The 24,742-nt window shown below is 41.3% G+C and overlaps 1 protein-coding gene across 3 annotated transcripts in view; it reads right to left on the reverse strand.

Annotated features, from left to right (window-relative positions):
- Positions 1–24,742, reverse strand: part of LOC129853969 (cadherin-23-like) — a 565,813-nt gene that overhangs the window by 120,304 nt on the left and 420,767 nt on the right. For all 3 annotated transcript variants that reach the window (XM_055920546.1, XM_055920536.1, XM_055920554.1), the window contains 7 exons: positions 22,762–22,897; positions 22,027–22,415; positions 21,622–21,723; positions 21,071–21,220; positions 20,827–20,955; positions 14,608–14,736; positions 2,840–3,067 (listed from right to left, as the gene is read on the reverse strand). In XM_055920546.1, the coding sequence (XP_055776521.1) occupies positions 2,840–3,067; positions 14,608–14,736; positions 20,827–20,955; positions 21,071–21,220; positions 21,622–21,723; positions 22,027–22,415; positions 22,762–22,897 (1,263 nt within the window). The remainder of the gene's footprint in view (positions 1–2,839; positions 3,068–14,607; positions 14,737–20,826; positions 20,956–21,070; positions 21,221–21,621; positions 21,724–22,026; positions 22,416–22,761; positions 22,898–24,742) is intronic.

A 24,742-nucleotide genomic window follows, 5' to 3' on the forward strand; every position in this document is an offset into this window, starting at 1 on the left:
TTATATCCATCCACAAAAAAAATAATTGTGTCAGAAGAAACACCATACACCTGGTGACTGTGTGACTGCCTGATAACAAGTTCAAACAGGTGCCATTAATACAGGTAACGAGTGGAGGACAGAGGAGCCTCTTAAAGAAGAAGTTACAGGTCTGTGAAAGCCAGAAATCTTGCTTGTTTGTAGGTGACCAAATACTTAATTTCCACCATAATTTCCAAATAAATTAATAAAAAATCCTACAATGTGATTTTCTGGATTTCTTTTTCTCATTTTGTCTGTCATAGTTGAAGTGTACCTATGATGAAAATTACAGGCCTCTCTCGTCTTTGGTGGCTGACTAAATACTTTTTTGCCCCACTGTATATGCATATCATATCTTCTGGGCCCGAGAAACAGGCAGTTTAAATTGGGCATGCATTTCATCCAAAATTCCGAATGCTGCCCGCTACCCTAGTGAAGTTAAGCCATTTTGCCACAACTTTGGAAGTATGCTTGCCTATTTGGAAGAACCATTTGCGAACTTCCTGATTGATGTCTTGAGATGTTGCTTCAACATATCCACATCATTTCTCATGGTGCCATCTATTTTGTGAAGTGCTGCACTGCAGCAAAACACCCCCACAACATGATGCTGCCACCTCCGTGCTTCATGGATGGGATGGTGTTCTTTGGCTTGCAAGCCTCCCCCTTTTTCCTCCAAACATAATGATGGTCATTATGGCCAAACAGTTCTATTTCAAGATTCATCAGACCAGAGGAGATTTCTCCAAAAAGTACGATCTTTTGCCCTATTTGCAGTTGCAAACCGTAGTCTGGCTTTTTAATGGCGGTTTTGGAACAGTGGCTTCTTCCTTCCTGAGCGGCCTTTCAGGTTGTGTCGATATAGGACTCGTTTTACTGTGTATATAGATACTTTTGTACCTGTTTTCTCCAGCATCTTCACAAGGGCCTTTGCTGTTGTTCTTGGATTGATTTGCACTTTTCGCACCAAAGTACGTTCATCTCTAGGAGACAGAATGCGTCTCCTTCCTTGGCGGTATGATGGCTGCGTGGTCCCATGGTGTTTATACTTGCGTACTATTGTTTGTATAGATGAACGTGGTACCTTCAGGCATTTGGAAACTGCTCCCAAGTATGAACCAGACTTTTGGAGGTCTACAATGTTTTTTCTGAGGTCTTGGCTGATTTCTTTTGATTTTCCCATGATGTCAAGCAAAGAGGCACTGAGATTGAAGGTATGCCTTGAAATACATCCACAGGTACACCTCCAATTGACTCAAATTATGTCAATTAGCCTATCAGAAGCTTCTAAAGCCATGACATCCTTTTCTGGAATTTTCCGAAGCTGTTTAAAGGCATAGTCAACATAGTGTATGTAAACTTCTTATCCACGGGAATTGTGAGACAGTGAATTATAAGTGAAATAATCTGTCTGTAAACAATTGTTGGAAAAATGACTTGTGTTATGCAGAAAGTACATGTCCTGACCTACTTGCCAAAACTATAGTTTGTTAACAAGAAATTTGTGGCGTGGTTGAAAAATGAGTTTTAATCACTGCAACCTCAGTGTATGTAAACTTCCGACATGAACTGTATTATGCTCACTCAGCTGTGCCTCACAAGTTATACAACAAATGATCTAATAGCAGTGTGGTCATATACCTAAAATGTTTAAATATAATTTTGAAATGGTCTGAGAAGAACAACATTGGCAGGGCAATTCAAGCACAGCCAATATTTGGTATATGATAACACTGGTAATAGATCATTTGTTGTATTACATGTGACGCACAGCTGACTGAAGGCCTGCATCTAATGAATGGTAAATCTCGTCTTGCATTTTGACTCGAAGTGATCTTGACTCAGAAAAGGTGACCACAGCTTTATGCTCACTCTACCTAGCTGTATATAATGTATACAAACCTTGTCAAAACTTCTTTGTCTGTATTCTGTCTCTAAATGTTGTATATCACCAGCAGCACCATATCATCAAGTAATATTCTGAGTAGAGGTGATTCTGATCTAATTCTGTCCATGTAGAACAATCATTTCTCTCTGACATGTAGATGGCTCGATTCATTACATTTCTATCTGCAACGTTACGCAACACTTGCCTACTGAACATTTCCCACGTCCAATTTTATTTTACCTTTATTTAACTAGTTAAGAACAGTTAAGAACAAATTCATATTTTCAATGATGGCCTAGGAACAGTGGGTTTACTGCCTTTAGGGGCAGAACGACAGATTTTTACCTTGTTGGCTCGGGGATTCGATCTTGCACCCTTTCGGTTACTATTCCAACGCTCTAACCACCAGGCTACCTGCAGCCCCAATTCAAGTTATCACATCACCCTTATCCTTGTGTCTCAGCCCCTACCCCTTCCAATTTTGACCTCAAATCTCTGACCCTCTCTCAGGGATTTTTCTGCCAATGTAATCATTGGATGGACCGCCAAAGTGTTTTTTCGGGTCGCCGTGTTATTATGTTTGAGCAACAGAAAACAGCATTACCCATGGCAAAATGTATAGAATCGCTGGAAATTAGCTTTAAAACTGCAACATTTTCTCTCAGCTACATGGCAAAATGTGAAGAATTACAGGAAATTAGCTTTTAAACTGCCCCCCCAAATTTTTTGTTACATGGAGAAATTCGTAGAATTGCAGGGAATTACAGTCGAAATTCAAAAGAACATCGACAGTGCCAAGATGAGGGCCTCAAAAAAAATCTCTAAAATGTAGCCACACCAACGGCCGATCGCGCTCATTACCATTCCCCCTGCCATGCTCACCACCTAAGCCTCTTTTTGATCCCTAAATAACCCTTCTCTCCAACTCACCGATAGTGATGGCGTGCCGTCGTCCTCCACCATCATGATCAGCCGGTACTCCTGCTGGCGCTCGCGGTCAGGTGGGGATGGTCGGGTCACCATCTCGCCGGTCATGCGGTCCATCCGGAAGGTGAGGTCCTTGTTACCCGAGGTGATGTAGTAGAAGAGCATGGCGTTGGGCCCGATGTCCCGGTCTGTGGCCACCACGCGCAGGACGGACGTACCGCCTCCCACATTCTAACAGACAGACAGACAGACAGACAGACAGACAGACAGACAGACAGACAGACAGACAGACAGACAGACAGACAGACAGACAATAACTGATCAGCATCATGTGAGTAATACACTATCTTTTATATGTACAGTAAATATTTGTTTTTAAAGCAGAGTGAAATTCCACTCTCCATTTATATTTTTGGGGGCTTGTATTCAGGCAGTACAGCATGAGAGGTTAGAAAGGGTAGGGCGATAGAATGGCCGAAAGTCGGTTGAAGGGATCGAACCTACACGTGTTGGGGAGTAGCTCTACTACATGTAATTCAACTACACTGAACAAAAATATAAATGCAACATGTAAAGTGTTGGTCCCATGTTTCATGAGCTGAAATAAAATATCCCAGAAATCTTCCATAAGCACAAAACTATTATTTCTTTAAAATGTTGTGCACAAATTTGTTTACATCCCTGTTAGTAAGCATTTATTCTTTGCCAAGATAATCCATGCACCTGACAGGTGTGGCATATCAAGCAGCATGAAACAGCATGATCATTACACAGGTGCACCTTGTCCTGGGGACAATAAAAGACCACACTAAAAGGTGCAGTTTTGTCACACAACACAATGCCACAGATATCTCAAGTGATGAGGTAGCGTGCAATTGACATGCTGACTGCAGGAATGTCCACCAGAGCTGTTGCCAGAGAATGTCATGTTAGTTTCTCTACCATAAGCCACCTTCAATGTCATTTTAGAGAATTTGGCAGTAGGTCCAGCCAGCCTCACAATCTCTGACCATGTATAACCACGCCAGCCCAGGACCTCCACATCCGGCTTCTTCACCTGCGGGATCGTCTGAGACCAGCCACTCAGACAGCTGATGAAACTGTGGGTTTGCACAACTGAAGAATTTCTGCAAAAACAGCCAGAAATCGTCTCAGTGAAGCTCATCTGTGTGCTCGTCCTCAACAGGGTCTTGAGCTGACTGCAGTTCGGCATCGTGACTGACTTCAGTGGGTAAATGTTCACTTTCGATGGCCACTGGCAGACTGGAGAAGTGTGTTCCTCGCAGATGAATCCCGGTTTTAACTGTACCGGGCAGATGGCAGACAGCGTGTATGGCGTCGTGTGGGTGAGCGGTTTGCTGACGTCAACGTTATGAACATAGTGTCCCATGAAGGCGGTGGAGTTATGGTATGGACAGGCATAAGCTACGGAAAAGGAACACAATTACATTTTATCGATGGCAATTTGAATGCACAGAGATCCTGAGGACCATTGTCATGCCATTCATCCGCCGGCACCACCTCATGTTTCAGCATGATAATGCAAGGCCTCATGTCGCAATTCCGGGAAGCTGAATATTTTGCAGTTCTTCAATGACCTGCATACTCACCAAACATGTCACCCATTGAGCATATTTGGGATGCTCTGGATTGACGTGCACGACAGCGTGTTCCAGTTCCCGCCAATATCCAGCAACATCACACAGCCATTGAAGAGGAGTGTTCGTGTGTGTGTGAAATGTGTTCGTGTGTGTGTGTGTGTTTATTATTGTGTATGTGATTGATTGACTGACTTGTGTGTAGGTGTGACAAATGAACATTTGGTCTATCATTTTACTGCAAGAAACAGTTAATTCTAAAGAAGTTAATATTATAATAGGCTTCATGTGAGGCCTACAGTCAATGTCCAGACTTCAGTTACTGTTCCAAATATTAGGCTACTGTTACTGTCTGAACTTCAAAGATGCGTAAACCAAGGGGTTTTACCCCATGTTCTCTGTCATTTAGAGAACCACTACCAACTCCAGGGTAGATAATAATGAGTCAGATCCGCTGATCAGAAAAGCCCAAATGAGAGTTGCTCTCTTTCAGATGGAATTTCATAGAAATCACTGTGTATTTTCCTGTAAGGCAACTTTAATAGGCTAATATACAGGCATGTTATATTTTCCATTCGTTTTTAAAAATGAAGAAAACTAAATCTACTTTTGACATTACAATGTATTTTATGCAGATTGCTGACCCCCAAAAATGACAATTAAAACCATTCTAACCCCACTTTTTAACAAAATGTTGTACCATATAGGCCTACCCATGGGCGTATAAGCTGATTGTGCACTTACAGTGGTCTTATGGAAAGCATAAGCCTTTTTCCGATATTGATAGACAATGATGCACTGAATTCATTATCACACAGATGGTAGTGCCATGATTTGATTATTATTATTATTATTTTTGATCATGTTTGCCGAGGACAAGTAGGGCTTAAGAAAATGGATTCATGTCCTCCATCCATGCATGTATTAACTTCTTGCAACTATAGGGGGTGCTGTTTCGCATTAGCATAATTTTCTCTACAGATTAAACTGCCTAGTACTCAATTCTTGCTCGTACAATATGCATATTATTGTTATTATTGGATAGAAAACACTCTCTAGTTTCTATAGCCGTTTGAATTATGTCTCTGAGTGGAACAGAACTCATTCTACAGCACTTTTCCTCCCAGTGAGTGAGTTTTCAGAACTCTTGGCCTCTGGTTCCAGATCAGTTTTAAAGCCACTGTAAATCCTATGAGGATACAAACACTGCCCACGCCTTCCTCTAGATGTCAGTAAGTGGTGACAATTTGAATGGAGTCGATTGCGCAATCATTGGCTCTATAAATCACCAAATACCGGAAGTAGCGTTCCTTTGGACACTGCGCTCAACGCAAGAAGGATATCTGACTGGCCTTTTTCCAAGCCTTGGTTTAGCCAGTAATATAGCGTCGGTCATCTTTTTACTCGTTATAGGTGTTAGAAACATCATAAGGTAGTTAATTTAAACCGTTTTATGGCAATTTATATCCGTTTAGTGCGATTTTGAGGCATTGCTTTGTAATAGACTTTGAAGCTCCGGGCACGTTTCGGGGTCCCGGTCGTACGTTAGTGGGCATTTCGACGGACAAGTGGACATCTTTCGACCAAAAGAAGATTAGACCCAAGAAAGGATTCATTGTCCAAGATTCTGATGGGAGAACAGCTCATAGTAAGAACAATTTATGATGATAAATCGTGTTTCTGTCGAAAAATGTTAAACGCTTATGCCGCCATTTTGTTTGCTATAGCTTCGCTTGGCGCAACCTGTATTGAAAAGTAAGGATAATTTAAAAAATGTAATTCCGCGATTGTATTAAGAATTAAATTGTCTATCAATCGCTGTCCACCCTGTATTTTTTTGTCAAGTTTATGAGTATTTATGTATAAGACTAGATCACTGTCTAATATGGTGCACGACATTTTCTGACCAGCTGAGCTACTTTTGTCATTGTCTAACCATGATTTTGGTGGCTAAATATCCACATTTTCGAACAAACTCTATATGTATGTTGTAATATGATGTTACAGGAGTGTCTTTTGAAGAATTCTGAGAAGGTTAGTGAAAAAATTTATATATTTTGGCGATGATAACGATATCGCTCTCTTTGGCTTGAATCAGTGCTCGGGTAACGTTTGCATATGTGGTATGCTAATATAACGATTTATTGTGTTTTCGCCGTAAAACACTTAGAAAATCTGAAATGTTGTCTGAATTCACAAGATCTGTGTCTTTCCATTGCTATGTGCTGTGTATTTTTAAGAAATGTTTTATGATGAGTAAATTGGTAATACACGTTGCTCTCTGTAGTAATTCTAGGAGCTTTGGTGAGATTTGTGATGCTGGCTGCAATGGCAAACTATGATTTATACCTGAAATATGCACATTTTTCTAACAAAACCTATCCTATACCATAAATATGTTATCAGACTGTCATCTGATGAGGTTTTTTTCTTGGTTAGTGGCTATCAATATCTTAGTTTAGCCGAATTGGTGATAGCTACTGGGGTTGAGAGAAAATGGTGGACAAAGAAAAATTGTGATTTTTGCTAACGTGTTTAGCTAATAGATTTACATATTGTGTCTTCCCTGTAAAACATTTTAAAAATCTGAAATGATGGCTTTATTCACAGGATCTGTATCTTTCATTAGGTGTCTTGGACTAGTGATTTAATGATATTTAGATGTTACTATTTAATTGTGACGCTATGCTAGCGATGCTAATCAGTGTGGGGGGGGGGGGGGGGGGGGGTGCTCCCGGACCCGGGGTAGAGGCTCCTGAAAGGTTAATAGCCTATGCAATATGATGCAGGGATAGTACACAGTAGCCTAGGCTACCAGAGAGAATGAATGTAAGTTCATACACTTATTTGCATGGTTTTTATATAGCCTCTATACAGTATGCTATGTTGAAATATAGAGGTAGGTCATTGTAAATATATACCTGTATGTAGCTGGACATATAGACTAATTAACTAAGCCTATCTCTGCATTTGAAAGTAAACTGCCCAGATAAAATGCTTGATTGTTTTCTCTGTAACAAAACCAAGTAAAACCTTGTTTTTTTCCCCTGTAGGTATTTTTTCAGAGCTTGTATTCGCCAGGCCAGAAGAATGTCCAACGAATCAAATATATCACCATGTGCATTGGAGTCGCGTATTACTTGTGTATTTTTCAGCTAGTTTTTAATAACATAAAGCATCACGGAGTTAAACATTTTTATAGATCGCTTTATACCTAGGCCGAAATAGTTCACGATTGATTTTAGCGATACACGCATGAGTGGCGGCTCAATCTCAACATTATATTACACTTTTTTATATATTATTTAATGATACTCAATTGTCAATTATCTTGTAAACTCAGCACGAATCGAAACGTCCTCTCAGTGTCAACTGCATTTATTTTCAGCAAACTAAACATGTGTAAATAATTGTATGAACATAACAAGATTCAACAACTGAGACATGAACTGAACAAGTTCCACAGACATGTGACTAACAGAAATGGAATAATGTGTTCCTGAACAAAGGGGGGTCAAAATCAAAAGTAACAGTCAGCATTAAGTACTGCAGTGCATCTCCTCCTCATGGACTGCACCAGATTTGCCAGTTCTTGCTGTGAGATGTTACCCCAATCTTCCACCAAGACACCTGCAAGTTCCCGGACATTTCTGGGGGGAATGGCCCTAGCCCTCACCCTCCGATCCAACAGATCCCAGACGTGCTCAATGGAATTGAGATCCGGGCTCTTCGCTGGCCATGGCAGAACACTGACATTCCTGTCTTGCAGGAAATCACACACAGAATTAGCAGTATGGCTGGTGGCATTGTCATGCTGAGGGTCATGTCAGGATGAGCCTGCAGGAAGGGTATCACATGAGGGAGGAGGATGTCTTCCCTGTAATGCACATCACCCCTGGTGAGACAAAACAGCGACTCATCAGTGAAGAGCACTTTTGCCAGTCCTGTCTGGTCCAGCGACGGTGGGTTTGTGCCCATAGGCGATGTTGTTGCCTGTGTTATCTGGTGAGGACCTGCCTTACAACAGGCCTACAAGCCCTCAATCCAGCCTCTCTCAGCCTATTGTGGACAGCCTGAGCACTGACGGAGGGATTGTGCATTCCTGGTATAACTTGGGCAGTTGTTGTTGCCATCCTGTACCTGTCCCGCAGGTGTGATGTTCGGATGTACCGATCCTGTGCAGGTGTTGTTACACATGGTCTGCCACTGCGAGGACGATCAGCTGTCCGTCCTGTCTCCCTGTAGCAATGTCTTAGGCGTCTCACAGTACGGACATTGCAATTTATTGCCCTGGCCACGTCTGCAGTCCTCATGCCTCCTTGCAGCATGCTTAAGGCATGTTCACACAGTTGAGCAGGGACCCTGGGCATCTTTCTTTTGGTGTTTTTCAGTCAGTAGAAAGGCCTCTTTGGTGTCCTAAGTTTTCATAACTGTGACCTTAATTGCCTACCGTCTGTAAGCTGTTTATGTCTTAACGACCGTTCCACAGGTGCAAGTTCATTAATTGTTTATGGTTCATTGAACAAGCATGGGAAACAGTGTTTACAGCCTTTACAATGAAGATCTGTGAAGTTGTTTGGATTTTTACGAATTATCTTTGAAAGACAAGGTTCTGAAAAAGGGACGTTTCTTTTTTTTACTGTATATATGTCATGGATATATTTAAACTTATATTCCTTTATGTAATTTAACTTTCACATCAGTTGCGTATCCAGAACATTTGAAATGAGGTGGCCAATGTGGGGCACAGACCCAGATTAGCATTTTGAACTTTAATCGATGCAAGGTGGATTTAATAAATATAATTATGATAGTTCCACGCATTAAATGCTTCAGCTCAGGTTTGGTACATTTCCCTGTTCAAATAAATCATAAATTAATTCCAAAAGTATTGTTGTAATGCTTGCATTCAAGGTCAGGATTTTATATATGGTATAAGCATACAGCAGTAAATTCACTTGAAATTACCATCAGGAGTGTGAATTATACCGTGACATTTGGGGGTCACTTTTTTACTGGGACATCCTACGGCACACATTTCTTTTAATGGGTTTTATAGTTAAGACATGTAGGCCAAATTTAACTTAAAAAATGCTTTACCGTTAAATGTGTCATGAACACAAACAGTCATGATGTTTCATCTGGTTGTCAAACAAATCACTTCAAAAAGTAGGTTAACTAGGTTCCATGCACATGTTCGTCTACTCCAAAATAAGTCCAGCATCTGGACAGTGCTCTGTGCACCCACCATTTGATTGGAAAGGAACATCTATTACAAACACCATAAGTGTAATGACCTTCAGCCTACAAAGTGGCATGTATTCATGGATGCAGAGGTAAGTCAGGCTTCCCCAAAAATGTTAACCATAAAAAAGAAACAAACATATACAATTATTTCTCATTCGTGTCTATCCGTGTTTCATGATTTTCATTCAATTCACAAAAGAGGGGTAAAACTGTCAGTTAAAACTGGGGTTACGGGGAACCTTTGAGATGATCAGGGGAGACTGTCCCTTTTGGAGGAAATAACAACAATTATAAACTGCGTGGTTCGATACCTGAATGCTGATTGGCTGACAGCCGTTGTATATCAGATCGTATAACATTGGTATGACAAAACATGTCTTTTTACCTTTCTAATTACGTTGGTAACCAGTTAATAATAGCAATAAGGCACCTCTGGGGTTTGTGGTATATGGCCAATATACAGTCACGGCCAAAAGTTTTGAGAATGACACAAATATTATTTTCCACAAAGTTTGCTGCTTCAGTGTCTTTAGTTATTTTTTGTCAGATGTTACTATGGAATACTGAAGTATAATTACAAGTATTTCATAAGTGTCAAAGGCTTTTATTGACAATTACATGAAGTTGATGCAAAGAGTCAATATTTGCAGTGTTGACCCTTCTTTTTCGAGACCTCTGCAATCCACACTGGCATGCTGTCAATTAACTTCTGGGCCATATCCTGACTGATGGCAGCCTATTCTTGCATTATTTTATTTTATTTATTTTACCGTTATTTTACCAGGTAAGTTGACTGAGAACACGTTCTCATTTGCAGCAACGACCTGGGGAATAGTTACAGGGGAGAGGAGGGGGATGAATGAGCCAATTGTAAACTGGCCAATTGTAAAATAATCAATGCTTGAAGTTTGTCAGAATTTGTGGGTTTTTGTTTGTCCACCCGCCTCTTGAGGATTGATCACAAGTTCTCAATGGGATTAAAGTCTGGGGAGTTTCCTGGCCATGGACCCAAAACATCGATGTTTTGTTCCCCAAGCCACTTAGTTATCAGCTTTTCCTTATGGCAAGGTGCTCCATCATGCTGGAAAAGGCATTGTTCGTCACCAAACTGTTCCTGGATGGTTGGGAGAAGTTGCTCTCGGAGGATGTGTTAGTACCATTCTTTATTCATGGCTGTGTTCTTAGGCAAAATTGTGAGTGAGCCCAATCCCTTGGCTGAGAAGCAACCCCACACATGAATGGTCTCAGGATGCTTTACTGTTGGCAGGACACAGGACTGATGGTAGCGCTCAACATGTCTTCTCCGGAAAAGCTTTTTTTCCGGATGCCCCAAACAATCGGACAGGGGATTCATCAGAGAAAATGACTTTACCTCAGTCCTCAGCAGTCCAATCCCTGTACCTTTTGCAGAATATCAGTCTGTCCCTGATGTTTTTCCTGGAGAGAAGTGGCTTCTTTGCTGCCCTTCTTGACACCAAGCCATCATCCAAAAGTCTTTGCCTTACTGTGCGTGCAGATGCACACATATCTGTCTGCTGACATTCCTAAACAAGCTCTGTACTGGTGGTGCCCCGATCCCGCAGCTGAATCAACTTTAGGAGACGGTCCTGGCGCTTGCTGGACTTTCTTGGGCACCCTGAAGCCTTCTTCACAACAATTGAATCGCTCTCCTTGAAGTTCTTGATGATCCGATAAATGGTTGATTTAGGTACAATCTTACTGGCAGCAATATCCTTGCCTGTGAAGCCCTTTTTGTGCAAAGCAATGATGACGGCACGTGTTTCCTTGCAGGTAACCTTGCAGGTAACCAGGTAACCTTGACAGAGGAAGAACAATGATTCCAAGCAACACCCTCTTTTTGAAGCTTCCAGTCTGTTATTGGAACTCAATCAGCATGACAGAGTGATCTCCAGCCTTGTCCTCGTCAACACTCACACCTGTGTTAATGAGAGAATCACTGACATGATGTCAGCTGGTCCTTTTGTGGCAGGGCTGAAATGCAGTGGAAATGTTTTTGGGGGATTCAGTTAATTTGCATGGCAAAGAGGGACTTTGCAATTAATTGCAATTCATCTGATCACTCTTCATAACATTCTGGAGTATATGCAAATTGCCATCATACAAACTGAGGCAGCAGACTTTGTGAAAATGTATATTTGTGTCATTCTCAAAACTTTTTGCCACGACTGTACAGTGGTTCTCTTAAGGCAAGGCATCCCGCTAGCATCCTCCGGTGAAACTGGAGGTCGCGCAATTCAAATAAATAATCATAAAAATTAGGGATATTAAACATGTATATAAATACAAGTGTCTTATATCGGTCGAAAGCTTAAATTCTTGTTAATCTAACTGCACTGTCCTCTTTACAGTAGCCATTACAGTGAAAGCATGCCATGCGATTGTTTGAGGACGGCGCCCCACATCAAAATATTTTTCCACCGGCACAGGTTTCACAAATTCACAAATAACAATTAAATATTCAATTACTTTTTGACAATGTTCCTCTGATTTGTCATCCAAAGGGTACCAGCTATAAAATGTAGTGTCGTTTTGTTAGATAAAATCCTTCTTTATATCTCAACATCTCAGACAGTTTAGTTGGTGCCATTGATTTGAGTAATCCACTCGTTCAAGATGCAGAGAAAGGAATCTGAAAATCTACCTCTAAACTTTGTTAAAACAAGTCAAAATATGTTTCTATTGACTCCACAGATACCCTAAAATGTAATCAAACTATCATATTTCTTACGGAAAGAAGTATGTTCAATAGGAAACCAATATTAGCGAGCCCAAACACGAATTTCAAAGAGTGTGTCCCAGTACTAAAACTCATATTTCTTACTCATTTGGAATAAACAAGGCTGAAACCTTGAACATAGTCTGCTTACACCCTGTGGAAGACATAGGAATTGCATCCTGGGAGCAGGATTTCATTATTTCCCTGTACTTCCATTCTAAGAGAATGGGCTCTCAAAAACAATTCTGGTTGGTATTTCTTTGGATTTTCGCCTACCATATCTATTGTGTTATAGTCTCCTACATTATTTTTAACATTTCTACAAACTTGTTTGTTTTCCTTCCAATGGTACCAATTATATGTATATCCTGGATTCAGGGCCTGAGCGACAGGCAGTTTACGTTGGGCACGTCAGTCAGGCGGAAATTGAGGAAAAAGGACCCTAGCCCCACCTTGCGGACTGCCACAGAATTCTATGGGATGTTATTTAATTGTCAGCCAATGTTACCATTAATGCTAGTTAGTGCTAGTTTGACCGCCAGAGGGCATCTTTGAGGAACATTTGATAGCCTTCAATATTGGCTGCCCTAGATAAGAACAAGAACATAGTATATGGGATTTTAAGAAATGTAGCTTAGTTAATTGTATTAATATTATTGTGTCTCTATTCCAAGAAAATAAAAAAATTCAACCCTCAGAGTTTCCGTTAGGATAGAATGGAAAATATGGTGCTGCACAACATGACGGTCGGGAGTAGGCTACAGTACTACAGTAAGAGCAAAATAATCCTTACATTTCCACACCCTAATTGTAGTCTAAGTTTCTCTTAGAATAAAAACCTTAGTAAGTAATTTTTGTATGTTTTAGTAAGTAATACTGACGGGTGTGCGCGTGCAGGACAGAGGAATAGCAATTCTTACACTATTGTTCTAAATTCAATCATCTTCTTCATCCACATCATTCAGTTATTTGAAATTCAATTTGAAGTCATACAAATGATCAGTTTCTATTTGGTTTATGTCGCCCATTCATTGTCAGTTAGAGATGCAGTAGCGCCTTGGGACCCAAAAGCATAATCAGCTCTACCTCCCCCTTGTGCTGGTCTGGAGCAATGAAGTAGTGACGCAGGGTACCGTACTAAACCACAAATTACCTCTAAGTCCCGCAGCATAATCACAAAACTTTTAGTTGAGCAACCACTGTACCATGGCTAAGGGCTGTATCCAGGTACTCTGCATTGGGTCTCGGATAAAAACAGCCATTAACCGTGGTATATTGGCCAAATACCACACCCCCTCTGGCCTTATTGCTTAAATATAGCATAATTGCATCCGTCAAACAGGTAAGCCTACCCCTTATTTCTTGAATAGGGCTCAAACAAAGCCCTCTTGAGCTAATTTACTAGCAACAACTTTCAGCACAGAGAACTGTCCATATTGATCTTAGAAATAGGCCTAGATCCACACAGGTGGCTGCATCTCAACTAGTCTGATCTTTTTTCTGATACAGTATTTCAAAAATAAGTTGTTACAGTTATTTGTGATATACCTATTTTAGCTAAGTTTTATTAAATTGATTAAATGTCTCGGTCCATTAGTCATGCTAAGCATAGGGTTGTCTTATAAGATCTTTTAAGGTAAAAGATAATTAGGTAATTAGGTGGGTGCTTCATTTTTTCTTATTTGATGTTGTCTTGGAAAATTACATCATTAGTCATTCTATCCCGTGTTTTACTCTTTAAAGAATTGTCTCTTGTTATACGCTAGTGTTTTTTCTAACCTGATACAAACTTGTCTTTGTCGGACTTAGTCAAAAGACTGGGCGTATAAGATAGCATTTACATGTAGACATTCAGAAGACATTCATTGTCAGATAATAAATTGAAATATGACACGTGATGTGTAAGAGTCACGTGAACACAATGTCTACATGACGTGTACATGTCATGTGACAAGTACATGATATGAACGTGTCAGTAGTTTGACGCCTAAGAAAAAATGTGCATCCATTGACAATCCATGTTATTTCATGACGGTGTCTTAGGCACTTACTAAGATGTTAGGTAACATGGTGATCGGTATCAGTATCTACCGTAGGCTCTTTCTCGGCCCAAAATACTCTCCATATGTGTGTCTGATTGTATATGTGATTGACTGACTGACTGACGTGTGTGTGATTGAGTGACTCACCTCGCTGACGCTGACATTGTAGCCCCCCTGGCTCTCGATGACGGGTGTGTTATCATTGACGTCCAGGATGTTGATGATTAGAGGGAGGTCTCTGTAGCGGGGAGGCACGCCACTGTCCATGGCACGCACCTGTCATAACACACACACACATACATGCACACACATTAGTCAGTCAATCACACACACGTCAGTCAGTCAATCACACACAAAGACAGACAGACAGATGTACACATGTGCGTAAACAGGTGGGCATACATTATAGACGCAACGATAGTATTAGATTTATTCCTACCACTAAGCTGCTGGTCATTGATTATTGATTCCCATTACCATAGGTATATATCTATTTATCCTGTTACTGGTAACTGTTACTTCTGTTTAGATGTACAGTGCATTCGGAAAGTATTCAGATCCCTTGACGTTTCTCAAAATTTTGTTACGTTACAACCTTATTCTAAAAATGATTAAGATTTTTTCCTTTATCAATCTACACACAATACCCCATAATGACAAAGCAAAAACAGGTTTATAAAAATAAAAAACAGAAATATCACATTTACCTAAGTATTCAGACCCTTTACTCAGTACTCTGTTCAAGCACCTTTGGCAAAGATTACAGCCTCGAGTCTTCTTGGGTATGACACTACAGGCTTGGCACACCTCAAGCTCTGTCAGGTTGGATGGGGAGCGTCGCGTCAGAGCTATTATCAGGCCTCTCCAGAGATGTTCGATCGGTTTCAAGTCCGGGCTCTGGCTGGGCCACTCAAGGACATTCAGAGACTTGTCCCAAAGCCACGCCTGTGTTGTTTTGGCTGTGTGCTTAGGGTTGTTGTCCTGTTGGAAGGTAAACCTTCACCCCAGTCTCTAGTCCTGAGCACTCTGGAGCAAGTTTTCATCAAGGATATCTGTACTTTGCTCCATTAATCCTTCCCTCGATCCTGACTAGTCTCCCAGTCCCTGCGGCTGAAAAACATCCCCACAGCATGATGCTGCCACCACCATGCTTTACCGTAGAGATGGTGCCAGTTTTCCTACAGATGCGTCACTTGGCATTCGGGCCAAAGAGTTCAATCTTGGTTTCATCAGACCAGAGAATCTTGTTTCTCATGGTCTGAGAGTCTTTAGGTGCCTTTTGGCAAACGGGCTGTTATGTGCCTTTTACTGAGGAGTGGCTTCCCTCTGGCTATCCCCACTGTGACCGTACGTACATGTCCCAACCAGAAGCAATGGATTACATTAAATCAAATTTTTATTTGTCACATGCGCCGAATAGAACCTTATGTGAGGTTGGGGTAAAGTGACTATGTATAGATAATTAACAGTGAGTAGCAGCAGTGGAAAAACAAAGGGAGGGGGGTTGTCAATGTAAATAGTCCGTGGCCATTTGATTAATTGTTCAGCAGTCTTATAACTTGGGGGCCCTCAGGGGTGTGTGCTTAGTCCCCTCCTGTCCTCCCTGTTCTTCCTCAGGCAAGCAAAACCTTGAGACTTCCTGAATATTTGATTTCATGCACAAGCTTTAATTGACAAATAGACACAGACCGCCACCCCTTGTCTTACCAGAGGCAGCTGTTCTGTCTTGCCGATACACGGAAAAAACAGCCAACTGTATATTATCTTTGTCGTCGTTGTGGCGAAATCAGAATTAGCTAAGTAACATAGATAATTAAGATGTCTTATTTGCAGAATATGCTTATATGATTGAACTGTTGAAAACTCTTGTTATTAGAATATCTCCTTTCGACTCTGGTGTTGGCAGCTGCACTTCCTCCCTCAAACGGGCCTCAGTCACCTTGGGTCCAGAGAGTGGAGAAGTCAGGCTTGTCTATCACAGGTCCCTGTTGCTCTGCAGAATATCAGCAAGGAGTATGGCAAAGGAGATCAGAAGGAAATATTGTTTCCATATATGAACTGTGTGTCTCTATTGCAAACCATGTAAAGGGATGGCGTGCGTAATGGGGGAACCAATCACTTGTCTCCACAGTGTCTGTGCTTCAGTCACCTCCTCCTAGGGGGAGATTGTTCTCTCCCCTAGCTCAAGGTGGAAACTAAGTAACAACAAATGCTCTTAGTACTGAACAAAACAACAAGTTCCTTGTATTTGTGGCCTAAGGTCTGGCACAGGATGTGTGGAGTTAGTGTCTATAACCATTTTCTACATTGTAGAATAATAGTGAAGACATCAACAATTAAATAACATCATTCGTACGGTGAAGCACGGTGGTGATAGCATCATGCTATCGGGGTGTTTTTCAGTGTCAGGGATTGGGAGATTAGTCAGGATCAAGCCAAAGATGAATGGAGCAAAGTACAGAGAGATCCTGAACTCAGTATGTATACACCTGTTCTGAAAGTCCGCGGAGTCTGTAACACCACTAAGCAAGGGGCAGCACCAAGCAAGCGGCACCATGAAGAACAAAGAGCTCTCCAAACAGGTCAGGGACAAAGTTGTGGAGAAGTACAAATCAGGGTTGGGATGTAAAAAAATATCAGAAACTTTGAACATCCTACGGAGCACCATTAAATCCATTATTAAAAAATGGAAAGAATATGGCACCACAACAAAGCTGCCAAGAGAGGGCCGCCCACCAAATCTCACAGACCAGGCAAGGAGGGCATTAATCAGAGAGGCAACAAAGAGACCAAAGATAACCCTGAAGGAGCTGCAAAGCTCCACAGTGGGGATTGGAGAATCTATCCACAGAACCACTCTAAGCCGTACTACACTCCACAGAGCTGGGCTTTACTGAAGAGTGGCCAGAAAAAAAGCCGTTGCTTAAAGAACAAAATAAGCAAACATGTTTGGTGTTCGCCAAAAGGCATGTGGGAGACTCCCCAAACATATGGAAGAAGGTACTCTGGTCAGATGAGCCTAAAATTGAGCTTTTTGGCCATCAAGGTAAATGCTAAGTCTGGCGCAGACCCAACGTCTCACATCACCCTAGAACACCATCCCCACAGTGAAGCATGGTGGTGGCAGCATCATCTTATGGGAATATTTTTTCATCTGCAGGTACTGGGAAACTGGTCTGAATAGTTTTGCACGCTCAAGGTCTGTTTTTTTGTCTTTGTTTGTTTCACTTGAAAAAAAGATTTTGCATCTTCAAAGTGGTAGGCATGTTGTGTAAATCAAATGATACAAACCACCAAAAATATATATTTTAATTCCAGGTTGTAAGGCAACAAAATAGGAAAAATGCCAAGGGGGGTGAATACTTTCGCAATCCACTTTACTTTCCAAAGGCACTGTATGCTTGTTCTACTCAATTGTTTGTACAATTTATTGTTTTTAAACAAACACTGTTTAGCCTCTGAATATGGTTCAAATTGTATTTTTTGTATACATAGCTCTATTGATGAATTTGAGGTGGTTACATTTCACTACCCCTGTTCCTCAGCTTTTTACTGAAAGAGTGGTGCGGTGTTGGATTTGTTGTTGTTTTTAACTCTAGATTGCCCCTTCAAGAACCAATGGGTATACGTCAAGATTCCCAGATTGCATGTGTGTCTTATACCAAAAATAAGTTTACATTACCAAGTACATTAATGGGATAAATCTACTCTAAGAGTATATTGCGGTTTGAGAGAAGTTTGGAATCCTAATCAACCAATCCAATGTGAGTACATCTGTTGTTGAAGTACAGTAGATCAATAAACATACTGTCCTTTAGAAGGTATCTAAGCTGCGTATGCCGAAAAACATTGTTAATGCATAGGTCAAATTAGCTTTGAATATACTATATTTTTCAGCTTCAGGCAATAGCTTATATTTCAATATTTTTTTTTGTATTAATAAACATATGGATATACAGTAAACTGCAATGAGATTACTGTATGTGTATGGATGCATACAAACCAGCAAAACATTCATTCAAAAATGAAAACATGCTCATGTGCTGACATGCTGTATAATAATATTTAATATTCATCCTATGTAGCTTGAATACATATAATTGTCATATGGTTCCTGACTGAGAAGCCTGAATGTGGCATTTTAACAGTAAGCGGTAGCGATCATTAGGCACGGAATGGAAGAAAATAGACTCAAACAGGAAGGGACAGTCTGAAGTTGTCTAATAAGAAGCTATCACTTCATTTTCCACTGCATAATGTTTTGCTACCTTGTGCCTTAATAGCTAGGTTTCCATCTAATTGGCGACAGATTTTCATGCAAATATTGTAGAATCTGCATAAAGACATGAAAACTTAAGGAAAGTTTGGAAACACCACTGGTGGATAAATGCGCATTCATCCACCAGTGGTGTTTCCACAAAATTGACTTGTTGCAGGTAAAAATCTATGTGTGATGACGTAGTGCACACAAAATGTACTTTTTTGCTTAAGTTATCATGCACTGAATAAATGTATTTCAATGTGTTTCTATCACATTTTCAACTCTACCGATAGTTTTGTCACAAAAACTGTTGCGTTGAATAGCAAATGTGCCTTCTCTGGTCTTGGCACGTGTGCTCTAGTCAACAGCTCGCCGTTACAGTACAGGTACAGTGGTTGCTCCTTTAAAAGTTTGCATCATACTGCAGCACACCTTGAGGCTGCTGCAGCATTCTATGTCACATTATCTAATTGTCAGCCATTTTTTCTGTTAATACGAGTTAGTGCTACTTTGATCACCAGACGGCATCTTTGAGAGGCATTTGATAGTCTTCCATATTGGCATTACCAGAGAATTTCAAACCTTTTTTGTAATAACATAGTATATGAGATTGATTTTTAGAAATTTTGCTTAATTAATTTGATTAATATTATGGTGTTTCTATTGCATGAAAAACAAAATACTCAGGGTTTCCATTAGGATGGAACAGAAAATATGGCTTTGTACAACGTGACGGTCGAGATTAGGCTACAGCATAAAAGGATTTGAGGATTCTAAATTGTTTGACTTCATTAGACAACTTTGTTCCAATATTTCTGTAAATCAGTGATATCTATTCCCATAGTAATTCGTTATGGATCCATAACTAAATCAACATCTGCATTTTGAAAGATTATTTTTCATTACAAAAGATGCTGATGACGAAATACAGTACTATAAGCCACCTGCATTCGTTTTTTAGGCTACTGTGCAGTCAGACAAGTAAACATAGCCTACAATGTATACTGTAGTAAACATGGGGAGTTGCCTAATTCCTTACATGAGGGAGAGCAGGCCATGTCTGTACTACAGAATTCAGGCACGTGGGAGACCGGGGTTCAATTCCCCAATGGAGAGGAAGGAGTAGGCTGTCCTTATAAATACGATTTGTTCTTAACTGATTCTATATGTGTTATTTCATAGTTGTGATGTCTTCACTATTATTCTACAATATATGAAATAGTAAAAACAAAGACAAATCCTGGAATGAGTAGGTGTGTCTGAACTTTTGACTGGTACTCGCTTAATTAATTTGATTAATATTATGGTGTTTCTATTCCAAGAAAAACGAAAAACTCTCTGTGTTTCTGTTATGATGGAACAGAAAATAGGGCCCTATACAACGTGACAGTCGGCAGTACAGTACTGGGCTATTTAGCTAAAGAGTCCCTGAGTCATGTGGGCAGGGCACATGGGAGACCGGGTTTCAATTCCCCGACAGGGAGGAAGGAGTAGGCTGTTCTTAAGAACTTGCCTAGTTAAATTCAATCTGGAGTGCCTGTGCTGGTTGTGCGGGTAGGCTAGTCTACATGAGATTATTATGGATAAGAGCAAGAATATTTTTATTTGTCAAATGGCAATCAAGCATCGATCATTATGTCACCAGAATAAGACTCTCAATATTTATCAGAAAATATTATCAAGATCACCATGCACTTTCACCACCCTGTGAAGTTCATCGTAATTTATTTAATCTGTAGCCTAATAAACTGCATGGTTTCCAGAGTCGTAGTGGGAGGACCACACACCATATCATCGCGTGACTCCAAGTTTCTTTCGATATGATGGTTATTATATCAATATTTGCGCATAAAGGCATTTCCATCGCCATTTCTCGCATAATTAATTTTACCAACACAAAAAGATCACATGTCAAACGAACAACTGATCTGTCGGCATTTACAAAATTGTAACGAAATGCCTGTTTCCATCAGAGCTGTCATGATTTTTTTTTAAATGGTATGATTTTGGAAACATGGTTATAGAACGTGGCCCAGTTGTCTAACCTTGAGAAGGTAGCGGTCAACAGACTCTCGGTCTTATAGAACATGACCCAGGTGTCTAACCTTGAGCAGGTAGCGGTCAACAGACTCTCGGTCCAGAGGGGAGTTGACGTAGATCTCTCCATAGGTGTGGTTCACTGTCCGGATCTCAAACACATCCTGCATGTTCCCTGCCACCAGCCTGAATTGCACCTTAGAGAGCGAGACAAAGAGGAGGGGATGGAGTGAGTTGAAATAGAGCAGGGAGAGCAGGTGAAGAGCTTCTCCCTCTCTCTCTCTCTCTTCTCTTCTCTGTCTCTCTCCTCACCAGTCCATTTTTCCCGGCATCTTTGTCGCGCCCAAGCACCACAGCCACTCTCTTCCCGATTGGTGTGTTCTCTGGAATCTCCACCAATGAATCAGATGTGATATCAAACTCTGGACTGTTGTCATTCTCATCCTGTATGTTGATTGACACCTGTCACATGTATAGACAAAGCCAATGAGGGATTGGCATTGACAAGAGGGCTAAGATGCTACAAAACTTTGAATTCAAATTGATTAACATGGTATGCTTTTGAGAAATAATACAAAAGTACATTTGTGACATACACACACACTTCATTAAGCTTTGAATTAAAACTTTGAATTAAACCAGTAATCCTGAGCAACACCTACCTTCTGCAATTTCCCCATGAGATAGCAGTAACGAGGTGAAAATAAAGATTGTCATTAACTGACCTTTTCTACAACAAAACAGATAAAAACATTGTGACGCGGTTTATTATTGAAAACAGATGAGACCTGACAACCGGGAATTAAAACTACTGTCAAAACAAGAAAAAAAAGAAATTAAGAAGAAAGAAGCGACTGCCATACCACAGTGGAGTCTTTTTTGGGTCCCCCATCGTCAGCCACTACAGTCAGGGTGTAGAGGTCCCCCTTCTCCCTGTCCAGCAGCCCTGTGACTGTGATACGGCCCTGGGGTTGGACAGGGAGAAGGAGAAAGAGAAAGAGAGGGAGAAAGGAGTAAAACAAATTAACAAACAACCTGATTTATCCTAGCTTTAAATATATATGCTGAGCAGTGTACCGTATCCAACAGGGTTGGGTTTAAATTCCATTTCAATTCAGTCCATTCAAGAAGAATGCTTTCAAGGGAAAATCCTAATTGGATTTGCTCTTTACTTCCTGAATTGAAATGGAATTGACCTTAACCCAACTGTCCAATAAGAGTGAGACATGCTAATACGGTCTTACACCCCAGGCTGTCCACCGACTCACCGTGATACTGTCGATCTTGAAGAGGGCGAGGGCGGCTGGCGATGTGTCCGGGTCAAAGCGATACGACAGCTGGTTGAGGTTGTCCGCCGACTGTGCCTTTACCTGCACCACCTCCGTTCCCGTGGCGATGTTCTCCAGGAGTGACACCTCGTAGCCCGCAGAGGAGAACGCCACCGCCTCGTCCAGCTCATTAAGTAAGGTCACGTAGACCATGCAGAAGCCACGGTGGAACGGCGGCGCCTGGTCGGTAGCCGACACGTTCATCAGGTAGCTGGTCTTGGTCTCGTAGTCTAGGTAGTCTACAGTGGTCACCAGGCCCGTGCTCACATCCACATCAAACTTACGGTCGGAGCCTGAGTCCAGGGCGTAGGCCACCGCCCCACCGTCACCTGGATGGAGGAATGGGAGGATAGAGGAGAGGAAAGACAGGGAAAATCATAGAGGGAAGGAGGTTGGGCAAAGGGAGGCAAAACAAGAGAGAGAAGAGAAAGAAAAAAAATTAAGTATGTAGTCATGCATTGCTACACATACCTATCTATGTACTACAATACCCATAATGCTCTGTACAGAATATTCTGTTTTATTTTAGTAAATAAAGCTAACATAATGTTGTCCCGTTTCCTTATCAATACATACTGTACTAGTGTACACTATAATGTATATATTATCAATAAAACCAGCTTGTACAGAGGGTTATGGGTACTGTAATACATCATGTTACACTACAACACTCACCAGTGTCGGGGTCTGTAGCTCGTACTACGATGACAGAGGTGCCAATGCCAGCGGTCTCCCTCAGACCCAGGCGGTTGTACTGCTGCTGGGTAAACACTGGTGCCTCGTCATTGGCATCCTCCACATACACTATCACCTGTAGTGGGAGACAGAGACACTGGGAGTCAGGGAAGTAGCTGGACAACTGCTCACAAGATGCTCACAGGTGTCCTTTACTGCCCTGTTATACCATTACAGCCCTTTCCCTTTTGCAACATACTCTACCCTAGCACTATACTGTATGTCCTGTCCCACACCCTCTTCTCTCTCAATACACTACCTTCACCTCTGTTCTTATCTAAATCCTGCCTCACATTCTCTCCTTTTTCCTTCCCTATGTATGACCCTAACAGTCTCATCTTCTATGTCCTCCCATGTCCCCTCTCCCCTCCCCTCTTTCCCTATCCCCTATATTTAGACCCAATCCCCCCTCTCCCTGCCTCACCCGTACAGAGCTCCTCATCTTGCCTTGGTCACTTTTGTTGTTACACAAAATGAGTGCATTTTGCGTCCCATTGATATTTTAAGACGAAATTGAGCACCAATATTGAATTATATATTGAAACCTAAGGGCCGGAGTCTGGGATTCTACTTTTAATACTTACATATGGAATTGTTTTAAGATGGTAAAACCAAGGACCATTTAGCTACAGTATTTGATTTAGAATTTTAGGACCCCTGTAAGTATAAAATAAATACTACATTCAACAATTATTTGATTAAACATAAAATGTGGCCTTACGGGCTATTAGCCCATATAAATATATTAAATAACATTCATACATGGCAAAACAGATAGTCAAAAAATGTTTCAAAAGGAAGTTTGTTTTGAAGAATCTATCCTATAGATAGTGCAGTCCTTGTTAGTGGCACTATAGTATCCTCAAAGCGGGCAAAGAAGGTGTTTCGTTTGTCTGGAAGTGTGACGTCGGTGTCCGTGACGTGGCTGGTTATCTTTTTGTAGTCCGTGATTTCCTGTAGACTCTGCCACATACATCTCGTGCCTGAGCAGTTGAATTGCAACCTTGTCCCTGTACTGGCCTTTCACTTGTTTGATTGCCTTGTGGAGGGAATAACTACACTGTTTACATTCAGTCATATTCCCAGACCTCTTTCCATGGTTAAATGCGGTGGATCGCGCTTTCAGGTTCGCGCGAATGCCGCCATCCATCCACAGTTTCTGGTTAGTGTAGGTTTTAATAGTCACAGTGGGTACAGCATCTCCAATGCATTTCTTTATAAACACACTCACCGAGTCAGCGTATAGGTCAATGTTGTTCTCTGAGGCTGACCGGAACATTTTCCAGTCCGCGTGATCAAAACAATCTTGAAGCGTGGCTTCCAATTGGTCGGACGAGCATTGAATGTTTCTCGTCACTGGTACATCCTGTTTGAGTTTCTGCCTATAAGACGGTAGGAGCAAGATGGCGTCATGGTCAGATTTGCCGAAGGAGGGCTTTGTTTGCATCGAGGAAGTTAGAGTAGCAGTGATTGAGGGTATTGCCCATGCGCGTCGCGCAATCAATGTGCTGGTGGAATTAAGGTAGCCTTGTTCTCAAATTTGCTTTGTTAAAATCCCCAGCTTCAATAAATGCAGCCTCTGGATATATGGTTTCCAGTTTGCATATAGTTCAGTGAAGTTCTTTGATGGCCGTCTTGGTGTCAGCTTGAGGGGGAATGTACAGAGCTGTGACTATAACTTACGAGAATTCTCTTGGTAGGTAAAATGGCCGGCATTTGATCGTACGGAATTCTAAGTTGGGTGAGAAAAAGGACTTGAGTTCCTGTATGTTGTTATGATTACACCATGAGTCGTTAATCATGAAGCATGCACCCACGCCCTTCCTCTTCCCAGAGAGGTGTTTATCTCTGTCAGTGCGATGCATGGAGAAGCCCGGTGGCTGAACCGATTCCGACAACATAACCCGAGAGAGCCATGTTT

The sequence above is a fragment of the Salvelinus fontinalis genome, chromosome 1 (assembly GCF_029448725.1).
Source record: "Salvelinus fontinalis isolate EN_2023a chromosome 1, ASM2944872v1, whole genome shotgun sequence".
Classification (NCBI taxonomy): domain Eukaryota; kingdom Metazoa; phylum Chordata; class Actinopteri; order Salmoniformes; family Salmonidae; genus Salvelinus; species Salvelinus fontinalis.